Here is a 15,117-nt window from a genome sequence, read left to right as displayed (position 1 = left end):
ACTGTTCATACCCTGGCCCAATGTCAAAGGCCCATGTCCAAGTCAAAGGCCTAATCCAAAGGATTAAGCCTAGTTAAGTACCGACCTTCACATAAGAAGTCGGTGTCGACCACGACTTGCCTAAAAGAAGTCGGGTATGAGATTAGCTGGCAGATAAACACTCATTCAAATGAGTAACCGCCCCTAAAATCTCTCTAACCGCTTCCTAAAGCCATATCTTAACCTCCCCAAGATAATGGGACGGTTAATATCCTAAAGATACGGCACTACACCAACGGTGGTTATTGGCTCACCACTATAAGTACACTGACACCCCTCAGGTATCTCTAAGCCCAATACTCTCTAGACCTACTCACACCCTTGCTAACTTAGGCATCGGAGTGTCTTTGCAGGTACCACCCCCCATTCATCCACGCGAACAAGTCGGACGGAGCCTCTCGAGTTGCAGATCCATCCGGAGTCCTCCTCCTTCATACGTTTGGGCCACCCAACGCCATCCATCTATTTAATCTCCGGTTACCCACCGTAACAGTGATAAACTAGAACAAATTATGAAAATCCAATTTATTCTCATTTTTTTTTCATTCAAAAAATTTGAGATAAAAAATATAATAATAAAAAATATAATTATGAAAAATTAACAAGAATAATGAAAGAAAAAATAAAAATAAGTTGTGTCTCTTGTTAGTGTCTCCGTGTCTTTTTTGTCAGGATGGACACAAAATACATAAATTCAGTGTCTCTTGACACATTGTCTCTATCCATATCTCCTCTGTCAAACACAATTTTATGTCTCTGTATCCCTGTCCCAATATTCTATTTCTGTAAACAAATGCAGCCTTAGTGATGTAGTTATTTTTGCTTTTTCAAAATTTAAGTCTCGTTCACAATTAAAAAAAAAAATTGTGAATGACCTAAAAAGATTTATTATTTTATTTATTCAATCTTCTTAATTAAGATTTTATTTATTTCAATTATTATAATTATAGAATTTAAATTTTTTATTAGAAGTTAATAAATTTTTTATTAACTAATTATTAATTCTACAAATATTTAAATTATACTCAATATTTGTTCAATTAGTACTCTAAGATATTAGGTGTTCGAAATAAAAATATAATAAATATTATTAATTGCTTAATACTCGCAAGTCAAAGAAAAATAGTGGCAAGGCTATTGTTAATCATTTGAATTGGAGTTTAAAACTAGTATAATTTAAACATAAGTCTAAGAATTCAATATTTTAAAAAATGGGGGCATAAGGTAGATAATTCTCAATTACAAAATTTATTAAAAAATATATAATAAATAAGATAATTAAATTGCCATGAGAATTTATTTACATACGATCGTATAAGTTTTATTATTAATTAGAATTATTTAAAAATTTATTCAATAATGATTAAATTAAGTTAATTAACTCTTAAATTAATTATTAGGACCGTTAAAATAGACTAAATTTATTGAATCAACTCGTTTATTTGACTTAAATATATAAATTTTTTGTCTCTAAAATTATACTCGTAAAAAAACTAACTTAAATGACTTAGTTCGATTAACAAAAAAAACGAGTTATGCGGATTGATTTTGGAACTAAACGGATGTTTTTTTTTTTTTCAAAATAAACTTGGACACTTTTTTTTATGGACCCAACCCGAAATTTAAGCCACCCTCTAACAAAAGTAACACAATTAACTTAAAAAGTATTTTTTAGCTAAAAATATATTTTTTTAAATTATTCACCTAAATTTTTTTTTTCATTAGAAAAGAAAAACAAAAACGTTAAATGAATTATTGGACTGACCATAAAAAGACTACATGAATACAAAAGCTAATCAATATCTGTTGGAATAAATATGATTTTGATTCCAACGTAGAGGCTGAAAATTTATTTCGTTTTTAGCCTTTTTTCACTCCAAAATGGTCTCTAAAGTTTCAGTTTGTTTTAAAATCGTCCTTCGGACGAAAATACCCTTCTCCCTTCACCCAAAATCAACCAAAATTAACCACCACCACCACCAGAACAGAAACGCCTAACCAGAACCACCACCACCACCAGTATCATCATAGTCATCATCATCATCCTCATAACTTTTTCCAAAAACAACCAAAACCAACCAAAAATTTTCCAAAGAATCCATAAATTTCATAAAAAAATCCAGAAAAATCACCATCATTATCATCATGGTCATCATCATCATCATCAGAAAAATCAAGCAACATAAACTTTAAATAATAATCAACAAATTCAGCAATAATAATATTCCAAATTCAAATTTCAGCAACAACAATAATATTTCACAACAAATTTTTCAAAGAATCCAGAAATTTCACAAAAAAATCCAGAAGAAGAAGACATTGCATGGTGGTGGTGCGGTGATACAGGGCGGCAAGACGGTGGGACGGCAAGGAAGAAAAAGAAGCGAGCAGTGGCGGGATCGGCGGAGCGGCAGGATGGCGGTGCGGTGGTGCTCTCTCCCTTCCCCCTACCCCCCTTCTCGCCCCCCACCCCCTTTCTTTCCTCCCCCGATTCTGTCTATCCCCTTTCTTTTCTTTTTTTATTTATTTTATATTTATTTTATTTTATTATTTTTTGAATGAAGAATAATTTGGTAATTAAAAAAATAAAATTGATAAAAAAGACGATTTTAAAATAAAATGAAACTTTGGGGATTATTTTAGAGCGAAAAAAAAACTGAAGATAAAATAAATTTTCGACCTCTACGTTGGAAACCAAAATCATACTTATCCCATACTTGTTTATAGGAATAGATTCTGAAATATATATGTATTGACTACATTTACGTTTATAATCAAATTTAATAAATAATACTATCAAACTTGATTTACACATATAATCAAATTTCACAAATAACATAATTAATCTATATTAAAATTTATAATCATAACAAATAAAAGTTTATATATGTTATGATCGCTATTTTTAGTGTTCTTAAAAAGTTTGATTATGATATTTTAAAATATTTGATTATTCTATTTTAAAGAGGCTTTTTAATGTAAACTTTTTTATTCTTTTAGTAGTTGATGATTTTGTCAAAAAAAAACTTAAAAGTTTTTTTTTTTTTGAAGTTTGTCAAAAATTTAAAAAAAATTTTAAATTTTATTTTGTTTTAATTTTATCACAAAAATTTTTTATTTGCATCAAATGTTGTTCTGACAACTAATTTTTCGAGAAATTTAGGACTAATATAAAGTTTTGTCATTGACTTTTAATTCTCTTCTCGAATCCCGCTAGGGAGTCAATGGAATATTTGTGCAATGTATACAATGGACTATTTATTTGCCTCAATATGAGTTAAAAAATAGACATCTAGGATAAAATACTACCAATTTCTCAAATACAATACACCTATACTATCCAGAATAACCATCCGGATACCAGGGATAATAAACATCTGATATTTTACTAAATTAAAGATCCCTAAACCCCACTGTACACATTGTATAGATACTCTATTGGCTCCCTATACTTCCTCTTCTCAAAATTATTACTATATTGGTCCTAATCTTCTAAAAAATTTAATTGTTAAAAATAAATTTGATGCAAATAAAATTTTTTTAGGACAAGTTTAAAACAAAATATAAAACTTAAGTGTATTTTTTAAAATTTTTGGTAAACTTCAAAAACCAAAATATACTAAACCCCTACTTTATTCATAACGTATTTTTGTTAAAATAAATATATTTTGGTTATAAATACAATATATTTAGTTTTATTTTTATATAAATTTTTAAATCAAATTAATCTTTAATGTTAAACAATGACATGCATATAATTTAATTTGAATTCAACCAAAATGATTCAAACAATGACGAATTAATATAGTTTTTATTTTTATTAGAATAAAGACTCGACTTATTCATTTTAACGGGTCAAAGAACTCAACTCTTGAGTTTCAATTTGGGCCCCGCTACACATACAAGCAAATAACGCATACAATCCTTACAAGTTGGCACAACTCAGGTTTAATTCACGCGCACTCCCTCCCTTTAAATGGAGCGTCAATTTCACGCGCGTCACTCGAACGATTACGCTTCGAAAAAACCGCTCGTTATGGCTCACTCTTCCTCTTCTCCTTTAAAGATAACACAAATCCTCAAGTTTCGAGCAACATTCCGAACTGAAGAGACATTTGAACTCGTCGCGAATAATAGCAGAAACCATCAACAAAATATTATTCAAGGTACGTTATTGTTTTACTCATCTTGTACATTTTCCACATTTCTGTTTCTGATTTCGAAATCGAAGAACTATGTTTTACTGTTCTTCTATGTTCTTCTAGGTTTTATTGATCTTCTTGTTCTAAGAAATTGAACACATGGTGTAAATATATTTGATCCAATTATAAGTAAATTTTTTTCCATAATTAAACTCTCTCTGGTGTATTCAAAATGTCTGATTTACAGGTACTATAATATGAAGTGGTGATCCAGATAGATTGGAACCCATATATGACGGTCTGCATAGAGATCTGCATAATACACCCAAACACAGACTATAAATACACCCGATAAAAAATTAAATTTACACCTCTGCTGCAGATTTTAGCCCAACACTACCTGAAAGCTACTTGTTGTCCACAAGTCCAAAATTAATTAAACTCTCTCTAGTGTATTCAAAATGTCTGATTTACAGGTACTATAATATGAAGTGGTGATCCAGATAGATTGGAACCCATATATGACGGTCTACATAGAGATCTGCATAATACACCCAAACACAGACTATAAATACACCCGATAAAAAATTAAATTTACACCCCTGCTGCAGATTTTAACCAACACTACCTGAAAGCCACTTGTTGTCCACAAGTCCAAAATTAATTAAACTCTCTCTGGTGTATTCAAAATGTCTGATTTACAGGTACTATAATATGAAGTGGTGATCAGATAGATTGAAACCCATATATGACGGTGTGCATAGAGATCTGCATAATACACCCAAATACAGACTATAAATACACCCGATAAAAAATTAAATTTACACCTCTGCTGCAGATTTTAACCCAACACTACCTGAAAGCCACTTGTTGTCCACAAGACCAAAATTAATTAAACTCTCTCTAGTGTATTCAAAATTTCTGATTTACAGGTACTATAATATGAAGTGGTGATCCAGATAGATTGGACCTCTGCTGCAGATTTTAACCCAACACTACCTGAAAGCCACTTGTTGTCCACAAGACCAAAATTAATTAAACTCTCTCTGGTGTATTCAAAATTTCTGATTTACAGGTACTATAATATGAAGTGGTGATCCAGATAGATTGGAACCCATATATGACGGTCTGCATAGAGATCTGCATAATACACCCAAACACAGACTATAAATACACCCGATAAAAAATTAAATTTACACCTCTGCTGCAGATTTTAACCCAACACTACCTGAAAGCCACTTGTTGTCCACAAGACCAAAATTAATTAAACTCTCTCTGGTGTATTCAAAATGTCTGATTTACAGGTACTATAATATGAAGTGGTGATCCAGATAGATTGGAACCCATATATGACGGTCTGCATAGAGATCTGCATAATACACCCAAACACAGACTATAAATACACCCGATAAAAAATTAAATTTACACCCCTGCTGCAGATTTTAACCCAACACTACCTGAAAGCCACTTGTTGTCCACAAGTCCAAAATTAATTAAACTCTCTCTGGTGTATTCAAAATGTCTGATTTACAGGTACTATAATATGAAGTGGTGATCAGATAGATTGAAACCCATATATGACGGTCTGCATAGAGATCTGCATAATACACCCAAACACAGACTATAAATACACCTGATAAAAAATTAAATTTATACCTCTGCTGCAGATTTTAACCCAACACTACATGAAAGCCACTTGTTGTCCACAAGACCAAAGTTTAGCAGAAAATCATTCCAATTCCTATCAAATGAGTCTTTGCTATGAGAGTTTCATTTTCCCTCTCTGCTACATGTAATCAATTGATTCTTAATCTCGTTTTCCTTTCTATTTGTGCTCCGAACTCTTGTAGAAAAACCTACAACCTTGGTATAGTTCCTGTAAAATTTTCCAGCATCTTCAAGGGTGGTAAAGGTCATTCCAACCTTCAGAATAAATTGGTCATCAACAACAGAGAGGTTGCAGAATACACCATGTCAAAAACTATAAATACACCATGTCAAAACGAAACTGGAGTTACAGAGAGAAAAACTAACGTCAATGACGAAGAACAAACCAATGAGAAAGGAGAGGAAAAGAACGATCGAAAAATCAGGGGAAGACGTGCGAGAAGAAGAACGATGAAATTTGAAAAGAAAGAAAACAAAGAAGGAAACAAATCTTTTAAATTTGGTAGTTATACAAACGCGAGATCTTTGTATAGCGCGTGTAAGTGACGTAGAAGTTGCAGCGCGTTTTAGTGGATTAGGCGTTAATGAACTTGTAATAGTTACAAGCCCTAATCGCTTGTATACTAAGCTTTTCTCTTTCATTTCAATTTATTTTAATTTGGTACAGTTTCATAAAATGGAATGACTCTCATCAATACTTGTTTCAGTCATATTGTCCTTTATCTACTTCTTAATTGCTCTAGCTCTTAGAACTGCTCAAATTTTAGGTTATGTTTAACTTGTTTTTCTATTTAAATTTGTTTGATACAACTAACACTCTCTATTGTTGAACACATAAATCCTTATATGCATTAATGAGTAAAGCTTTAGTTTGATGGTATTTTAGTCACTAAAATTTCAAAATTATTAACTTAATAAGTGATTCATGTGGGGTTAATGTGATATATTAGGAATATGTGCTGGGTCTTGATTAAAAATCTTTTGCTAATTGGATGTTTCATGATATAATTATATGTTTTGCTTTGGAGACCGCTAATTCCTGATGGCAATGCTAAAGGAAATTGGTATAGTACTCATTGGTTGTTTTTTTTTTTTATCCTTTTCAGGTCGAACTTATATTTAACCATTTATAAAAAAAAAAATCATTGCTGTCAAGTGTAAAAGTATCTTCACGACTGTTAAATTCTTATTTGTAAATGTAAAGGAGCTTGAAATTTAAATTGCAAAGGGCTGAAAAATAAAATAAATGTCTATAAATACTTTTTACCTATTGTATAGTTGATTTTGAACTCACAATCAATTACGAAATTCTGACTTACCTAAAAACCAAACTAAAATTTTTCGAATATCGAAATAGTTATTTACTCTTATATTTTCTTATCAATGCTAACAATAAATATATAGATTATATGTATTTTATGTATATACATCTATGTATTTATATATATGTATGCCTTTACGTAGATGTATCTTCATTGTTCTCACACAAGACAGTAAACAAATGCAACCTAATATACTCTATTATATAGTATATTCTAAAATAAGTGATGAGCCTTAATAATACAATGTTGTAATAACATTTCTAATTAGTATATAGTTTATGTTTACGTTGTTTGTGCATGTAACAAATTAAAGAAAACAAATGTTAATTTTAAGGAAAAGTATATGACATATTTTCTGTCAACTTATTATCGATAATAATTAATTATTATATTTCAAACACATATATAAAGAGATATATCCAAAAAATATATCTATAAAGACATTTTTATTAAATATAGACATAAAAAAAAATATTTTTATTAGACATATTCACAAAGATATTTTTATTAAATACAATTATAAGTAAGAGTTGGTAGAAGTTGGCAGAAATGGTGTTGATAACGTAGCGGAATTGTAATTTTAATTAGTATATAGTTTTAGAGTTGTTTTGCATCAGATTAAGGACGTCTCTTCCTTCAAAGAATAATTATTTACTAAAGAAAGAAAAAAACAGTTTTCAAATGCTTGACTCGGCCAACCAAAAATATAGTTAAGTTGATAAACTTATTTTCACTAATTTATTCTACTCAACGGAACAAAGAAGGGAAAGGAGTAAAATCAGCAACTCCACTACTGTAAACTAAAAGCAAGGAAAAACTAGCATCTTAATTACAAGAAATTGCACTGAAAAAAATAATTACAATAAAGTTTTACTTTGGTCAAAAGATTATCACCTTATATATTTTTTCAAATAACACTTAATAATGTTCCTTTGAAACTGTGTTTCTTTCTTTTTTTCTTTCGCTAGGATTGAAAACGTGCTTCATTGATTGAAATTTCCATCAATTAAAAGGGATTCATAAATTCCTAAAGAGTTTTGCATTGTTCCAAACACAACATTTGTGTCCATACTACAATTTATTGCCATTTCAATCCATTACTGCATTTCTATAACCACGCAAAGATCAAATAATTGGGAATGAAGAAACACGAACTCCGGAATTGGTACGCAACTATATTATTGTTCTTGTTATTATACTTAGTGAATTTGTAGACTTTAACTATATTAATATTCAAGACTCTTTGTTCAATGTTTATATTTCTATTTGAATGTTTATACATTCACCAATATATACTTAAAATTTTAGTATCGATTGCTAAATAATAAATGTGATGAATAAATATGTGAACTTGTTTTCTCAATATTTCTAAGTTATCAAAGATTTTTATTTTTGTTCAAAGTCTAAATATCTAACAAGTGCTAATATATTTCAGATAAAGTAAAGAGTGCAGTACTTACGACTTACTAATCATCTGTTCAAAAGTAATACAGAAGATTTAGAATTTAGATTTTTGTCAATCTTGATCTTTATTTCTATACATCATCATCCAACGATGATTGAAAAAGTAGAATCTTTGGAACACACTTCCACCACCCTTGGCATCTCTAAAGAACTCTGCGACGACGACGGCCGGCCACAACGAACCGGTACACATTGATCCAACAATTCATGTTTTAAATCTAATATTTATATGTATAGGAAGAATTTTAAGTATTTTTTAAGGTAGAAACTCATGTGCAGTCCATTTCATGTGAAGTTGATAATTGAGAGTCGTTAGATAATTTGACTGATTTGACTAAATTTTTATCTAACGACTCTTAACTATCAATTTTATGTGAAGTCGACTGCACCTAAGTTTTTACCATTTTTTAAACATTAGGTGTTCCAAAAGCTTTTATTATTGATTTTAATTATAAAAAATATATATAATATATATTAATTAAAATTAACTATTAGAATGACTAAAACACCAGTATTTCCATATATATATATATATATATATATATATATATATATATATTTTACACACACCATTATGTGAATGTTGTTATGCAGGAACTGTATGGACAACAAGTTCTCATATAATAACAGCAGTGATTGGATCTGGAGTTTTGTCGTTAGCATGGTCGATAGCACAATTAGGTTGGATTGGTGGCCCTATTGTTATGATCTTCTTCAGTCTTGTCACTTTGTATACTTCATATTTTCTTGCTAATTGTTATCGTGCTGGAGACCCCATCACTGGCAAGAGGAGCTACACTTACATGGAAGCCATTGACAACATTCTAGGTAAGCACAAACAAAATTATGTTTTTTTGGTGACTTAAAAGAAAATAAACAAAAACTAAGAGCGAGAAAAAAACAAGAAACTGCTTAAGAAAGGTAGTTTCGTTGAATACTACTCTCAAATTCCTTCCAAGGTAACGAAAGCTCCACTTGAGGAGAAAGGGTCCTCATTGCGGTCTTTGCCATGATGTCTGCTACTGTATTTGCATCTCTCAAGATCAACCGAAGATCAGCACGCCATTTCCAAGACATGATATCTCAAATTTTTAACACCAAAGGATCAATAAACCCAGAGCAATCTTGTAAATTATTGACAATAGTAAAAGCCTCCACACAATCTATCTCACATATAATGTCTCTTTGTCCCGAGTCCCATGCTAAAAATAAACTATGTTAGATATATGATACTTACTTTAACAATTTTTTATGTTAAAATAATAGTTAGGATAAAATACTATTAGGTTTTCAATTTTTGTATTAAATTTTAATTTGGTGTATAATATTTTAAATATTTTATTTCTATTTTAAGATAATATTTTTAACAGATTTAATATTGTTTCATTGTTAAATTTGACACAAATAATCAATAAAATGAGTGGCGCTATAGAATAAAAAAGAGCTTTTACATTGATAGTGAGTTAATTTTACTTATGTACTAAAATCGAATGTTATTGACCCTTTAATTTACTAAATTTTTGTACCAAATTTAACGATGAGTTAATATTAAACATGTATAAAATTTTCGGATTAAAATAAAACTCTTAAAAGTTAGAAACTAAATTATTAAAACTTGATTGAAATGTTAGATACTAAAATAGTATTTTATCCTAATAGTTACATATGATGTTTACATTAATTATTTTATTAATTATTTATTACTTGTTTGAGTGGATTATATGAAAAATATTTTCATCTTTTTAGAGTATATTGAGTGAGTAATTTAAAAACTCTATATATAGTCACTCCTTTTATATTCATGTTATTTTTAAATTAAAAATGTTAATGAAATGCGTTATATATATAAATGTTGTATATGCCATAACATTGCAGGAGGAAAAAATTCTATTTTTTGTGGGATAATCCAATATGCAAATCTTTATGGAATTACAATAGGATATACAATTGGAGCTGCCCTTAGCATGATGTGAGTTCAGTTATTAACCCTAACTTTTCATCTTTGAGTTGAAACTGATTTTAATATTTTATACACTCTTCACACTTACAACATTAATAATTCTTGCGGAATAGTCTCTAATATCTTCAAATCCCTAGCCTGAAGACCTTTCCCTTTTCTTAGTTTCATTTATTTCTTTTGCTTTTGCTCATAATAGCTCTATTGAGTTCTTTTGGAATCAAATCTTTACTATATAAAAAGTGTAAATAGTTTTAAAATCATTTCGATTAATATTTTTTAAATGAAATTTAACTTGGTTTGGTTGGCAGGGCAATAACAAAGATTCATTGCATATACTCATCTGAAGGAGAAGACCCATGCATTATTTATGGCAACCGTTACTTAATAGGGTTTGGGATAATCCAACTTGGTTTCTCTCAACTTCCTGATTTTCATAATATTTCATGGCTCTCAGTACTTGCTGCTGTCATGTCCTTCACATATTCCATAATTGGTCTCCTTCTTGGAATTATCAAAATGGCAGGTTATATATGTCTCTTCTTCCTACATCAAGTTTTTCTCTCTATTTTTTTATATACTTATAATATTAAATGGACACTGTATTTAAACTTAAATTAAACTAAAAACTGTATTTAAAAAAAATACGGTTTGATTTGAAAAGATGCCATTAATTTGAATTTTTAAAATTTTAAAAGTATTCATTTGGTTTGCCAAATCATTTTTTATTTTACTATATGAAAAATATTTTTAAATTTTTTAATTTAAAAGTATTTTTATTTTTTAAAAAATAAATAAAAATTATGTATAATTATCTCTGTTATATTATTAAAGTTGACCGTTTATATAGTTTATGAATAATATAGCATAAAAAATGAAATTGGCTGAGCATAGTAAAATTATATTGTTGTCTAATAATTTTTTATGCAGGAAATGGCACTATAATGGGTAGCATAACAGGAGCTAAAGGAGAATCACCGATGGATAGAGTGCGGGGGATATTCCTAGCTCTTGGAAACATTGCCTTTGCATATGCATTTTCTACTATTCTCATTGAAATTCAGGTACATCATTTTTTTATTTCTTATTCTCCGTTTTTAAATTAAAGGTCGTTTTCTTACTGATTCATAAGACTTAAGAGGAGTGTTAGCGACAGCAACTTTTATATTTTGTAACTATCAATTGGTCATCAATAGTATTTTTAATGGTTTGAAATTAAATCTAATAGTATAAAATCATTCAATTTTCTTTTGATGGTTAAATGTTGGCCAATTTTGTAAAAAATTATTGACCCAAGACTTTTCCGATTCGTAAACTAGAAATTTAATATATTTACGTGAAATTACGTCTAAATATATTAATATGGTGTTTGTTTACGAATACAAGGATAATTTCGGTATAATCAAATTTTTTTATGAACACTAGCAATCTAACTAAATTTATAGGACAAATTTTAATATGTCTTTTGATTATTCTCTATAAATTGATTAGTATACAATAATAATAACAATAATATGGGTCTGACTAAACAGGACACCATAAAATCTCCAAATGAACTAAAAACAATGAAGGCTGCTTCAAAAATAAGTGTTGCAACAACAACAATATTCTATGTCCTATGTGGATGCATAGGTTATGGTGCATTTGGAGATTCAGCACCAGGAAACTTACTCACAGCATTTGATAAACCAATTTGGCTCATTATCATTGCAAATTTAGCAATAGTCATTCACCTTGTGGGAGCATACCAAGTTTATTCCCAACCCCTCTTTACCTTTGTTGAACAACAAGCATCTAAAAGATGGCCAAGTCTTGAAATTGAACACAAGGTGGAAATACCATTTTTACCCTCTTTCAATCTAAACAAATTTAGACTAGTTTGGAGATCAATTTTTGTGGTGGTAACAACTTTTATATCAATGTTGATTCCATTCTTTAATGACATATTGGGAGTGATTGGAGCATTAGGGTTTTGGCCCTTGACTGTTTATTTCCCTGTGGAGATGTACATCAAACAAATGAAGATTGAAAAATGGAGTGGGAAATGGATTGGTTTGCAATGTTTGAGCATGTTTTGTCTCTTAGTAGCACTTGCTGCTCTTGTTGGATCAGTGGTTGGTGTCTTGCTTGACCTTTCCAAATTCAAGCCATTCAACTCACAATTATAGTACTCAAATTAAAGCTCTCTCTCTCTATATATGGCTTTGGTTTTTGTATTACTTGTTTAATTATTCATTCATTTACTCATTCAATGATTTTGTTATTATCACATTGTATGTATGTTAATGCTATTGAAATAATTAAATGATACAATAATAGGACTTAAATTAAATTAAATCTTCTTTCTTTGTATATAATGTTTTGTGTTGGGCAATTTCTTGTTGCTATTTTCATTTTCTTCTTTATAAAAAGACTAAATACGGTTTCTTATGGAGAGAAAATTCGCACATTGCATAAAAAATAAATGTCAAAGATATGATTTAGATTTTAGATCAATGCAAAGTGAAAAATAGTAGCCCTAATCATTTCAACAAATATTAAAAAGGAACAAAATTAAAAGCACCAAAATTAGGTAGCTAAGGTCATCTTTGCGTAAAATAACTCCTAAAGCAAATGATTAGAAAGAAATTCAGTGTTACGTTCCCAAATGAAAGCACCAAAATTAGATAAAAAAAAAAACTAAGGTAATATCTTTTGGATTTTATTTTTAGATCATCACAAAGAGGGATTGAACTTTACTTCCACCAATACCACTTTACAATAACTCCTACTTTTTTTTTTGTCTAGTAAATCAGAAAGCAAATAGGATACATGAAATGATCATTTTACTCTATGTTGATCTTTGTTCATATTGATTTTGTTGATTGTTTAATGTCTAAAAGAACAACTGCTATACTAATTTATGACTAAAATAATCCATAGGTACAAAGTATAACAAAGTACTGGCTACTTGGCTAGGCACTAAGATTTTGGACAAAATCATATATACAACCGAAAAATTTTCAAATATATATATCGGTATACCGGTATTTCAATAATTTTTAAATCGTTGATCTTAATTATATATATTATATTATATTTTTTATAATTAAAATTAACGTTTAAAATTCACTGAAACACAAATATAACAGTACACTTGAAAGTTTTTCCAATTCTGCAAACATTATCACCTTAACATTTTAAATTATACATCTATAACAATATATAAAGCGGATAGGGGAGTTTGGTATCCAAATTTATTTTTCTATTTTACCCCTATTTTTGTAAACTAAAACTACCTACTCAAGTACATTTGGTGTTATGTAACTCCTCCACTCTCAATCGTGAATGGATTAAAATCAAACTGCTCACTTTTAATAATGAAAGGAGTAACAATATATAAAGCGGATAGGGAAGTTTGGTATCCAAATTTATTTTCCTATTTTACCCCTATTTTTGTAAACTAAAACTACCTACTCAAGTACGTTTGGTGTTATGTAACTCCTCCAATCTCAATCGTACTCAAAAAACATATTATAAAAATTATTAAATGTATTTTTATCCATAATTAGTCATGATAATTTATAAAAATTATTAAAAAAAATAATTAATATAAATAACATTATACTACAATCATAATAATAATGTAAATAAATAAATTACGTCAACAAAATATTAATTATTTATGATTTTTTATGTATAATTTTTTTATAAGTGATCAATATATATCATTATAGTACAATAACTGATAGTATATAAAATATATTTATTTTATTTCAATGGGACAATAGTATTTAAAGTATCGAAATAATTAAATGTACAACACATGGTTTACATATTTTTTTGTCCAATATTTACTTTTTAAACAAAATTTACAGATAAAAGTGTACTCATTAATTAAATTTATACCAATAATATACAATATACCAACGTATAATGGAAATAAAAAAATTTGGTACCCAATTTTTTCTTACTATTTTATCCCTGCTTATTTTTTTATTTAGACACTAATTCAATATATAAAAAAACTGTTACTACGTCCTCCATTTTTCTTATTTTTTATCACGGAAAGAATTTACTCCACGCTAAAATGTCAAACTGATTCCCATCAACCCACCATATATTTTAAAACTGTAAAAAACTGCTACTACTACGTACTCACTTTAAAAACTAACTCACTTTCAACTCTTAAGAGACTCTTTTCCTTTAAATCGTGCTCTCACAAACATTTTTTCTCTGCATAATATTCCTATCTTTCTGACAAATAAAAATGGAAACTTCACGAAATCCACAGCCACGTCAACGTCGACCCAGTTGGACAGATTATGCTAGGCGAAGAAGACAGAATATGACCGAAGAACAGAGACAACAATACCTGGCTAGAAGACGTGCAAGTTATCGGGAGATGATTCGACAAGGAAAACAAGTTGCCATATCAACTGAGACAACTTCAATGCCAAACACTGGTGGAGGTGCCCGACTAACTACAAACATAGGGGTAACCAGATTGACTACAATTAGACAAATGGCCAGAGCTACCACATCA

The 15,117-nt window shown here is 29.3% G+C and overlaps 1 protein-coding gene across 1 annotated transcript; it reads left to right on the top strand.

The window, feature by feature from the left end:
- The first annotated feature begins 8,783 nt into the window (after positions 1 to 8,783).
- Positions 8,784 to 12,760, top strand: LOC130946159 (amino acid permease 3-like). Its single transcript, XM_057874834.1, has 6 exons — positions 8,784 to 8,820; positions 9,230 to 9,463; positions 10,511 to 10,604; positions 10,904 to 11,118; positions 11,523 to 11,656; positions 12,125 to 12,760. The coding sequence occupies exons 2-6, from the start codon at positions 9,340 to 9,342 to the stop codon at positions 12,758 to 12,760; spliced, it is 1,203 nt and encodes a 400-aa protein (XP_057730817.1). The 5' UTR covers positions 8,784 to 8,820; positions 9,230 to 9,339.
- The last annotated feature ends 2,357 nt before the right edge of the window (positions 12,761 to 15,117 follow it).

This window comes from Arachis stenosperma, chromosome 8, assembly GCF_014773155.1.
Source record: "Arachis stenosperma cultivar V10309 chromosome 8, arast.V10309.gnm1.PFL2, whole genome shotgun sequence".
In the NCBI taxonomy this organism is placed as follows: Eukaryota; Viridiplantae; Streptophyta; class Magnoliopsida; order Fabales; family Fabaceae; genus Arachis; species Arachis stenosperma.
Note: the sequence above shows the minus strand (reverse complement) of the source record. Positions and strands in the feature narration are given on the sequence as shown.

Coding starts and splice junctions, on each gene's coding strand:
- LOC130946159 (XM_057874834.1), top strand. CDS start 9,340: ATGATCTTCTTCAGTCTTGTCACTTTGTATACTTCATATTTTCTTGCT. Junction 10,605..10,903: donor GGAGCTGCCCTTAGCATGAT/GTGAGTTCAGTT, acceptor TTTGGTTGGCAG/GGCAATAACAAAGATTCATT. Junction 11,119..11,522: donor TGGAATTATCAAAATGGCAG/GTTATATATGTC, acceptor TTTTTTATGCAG/GAAATGGCACTATAATGGGT.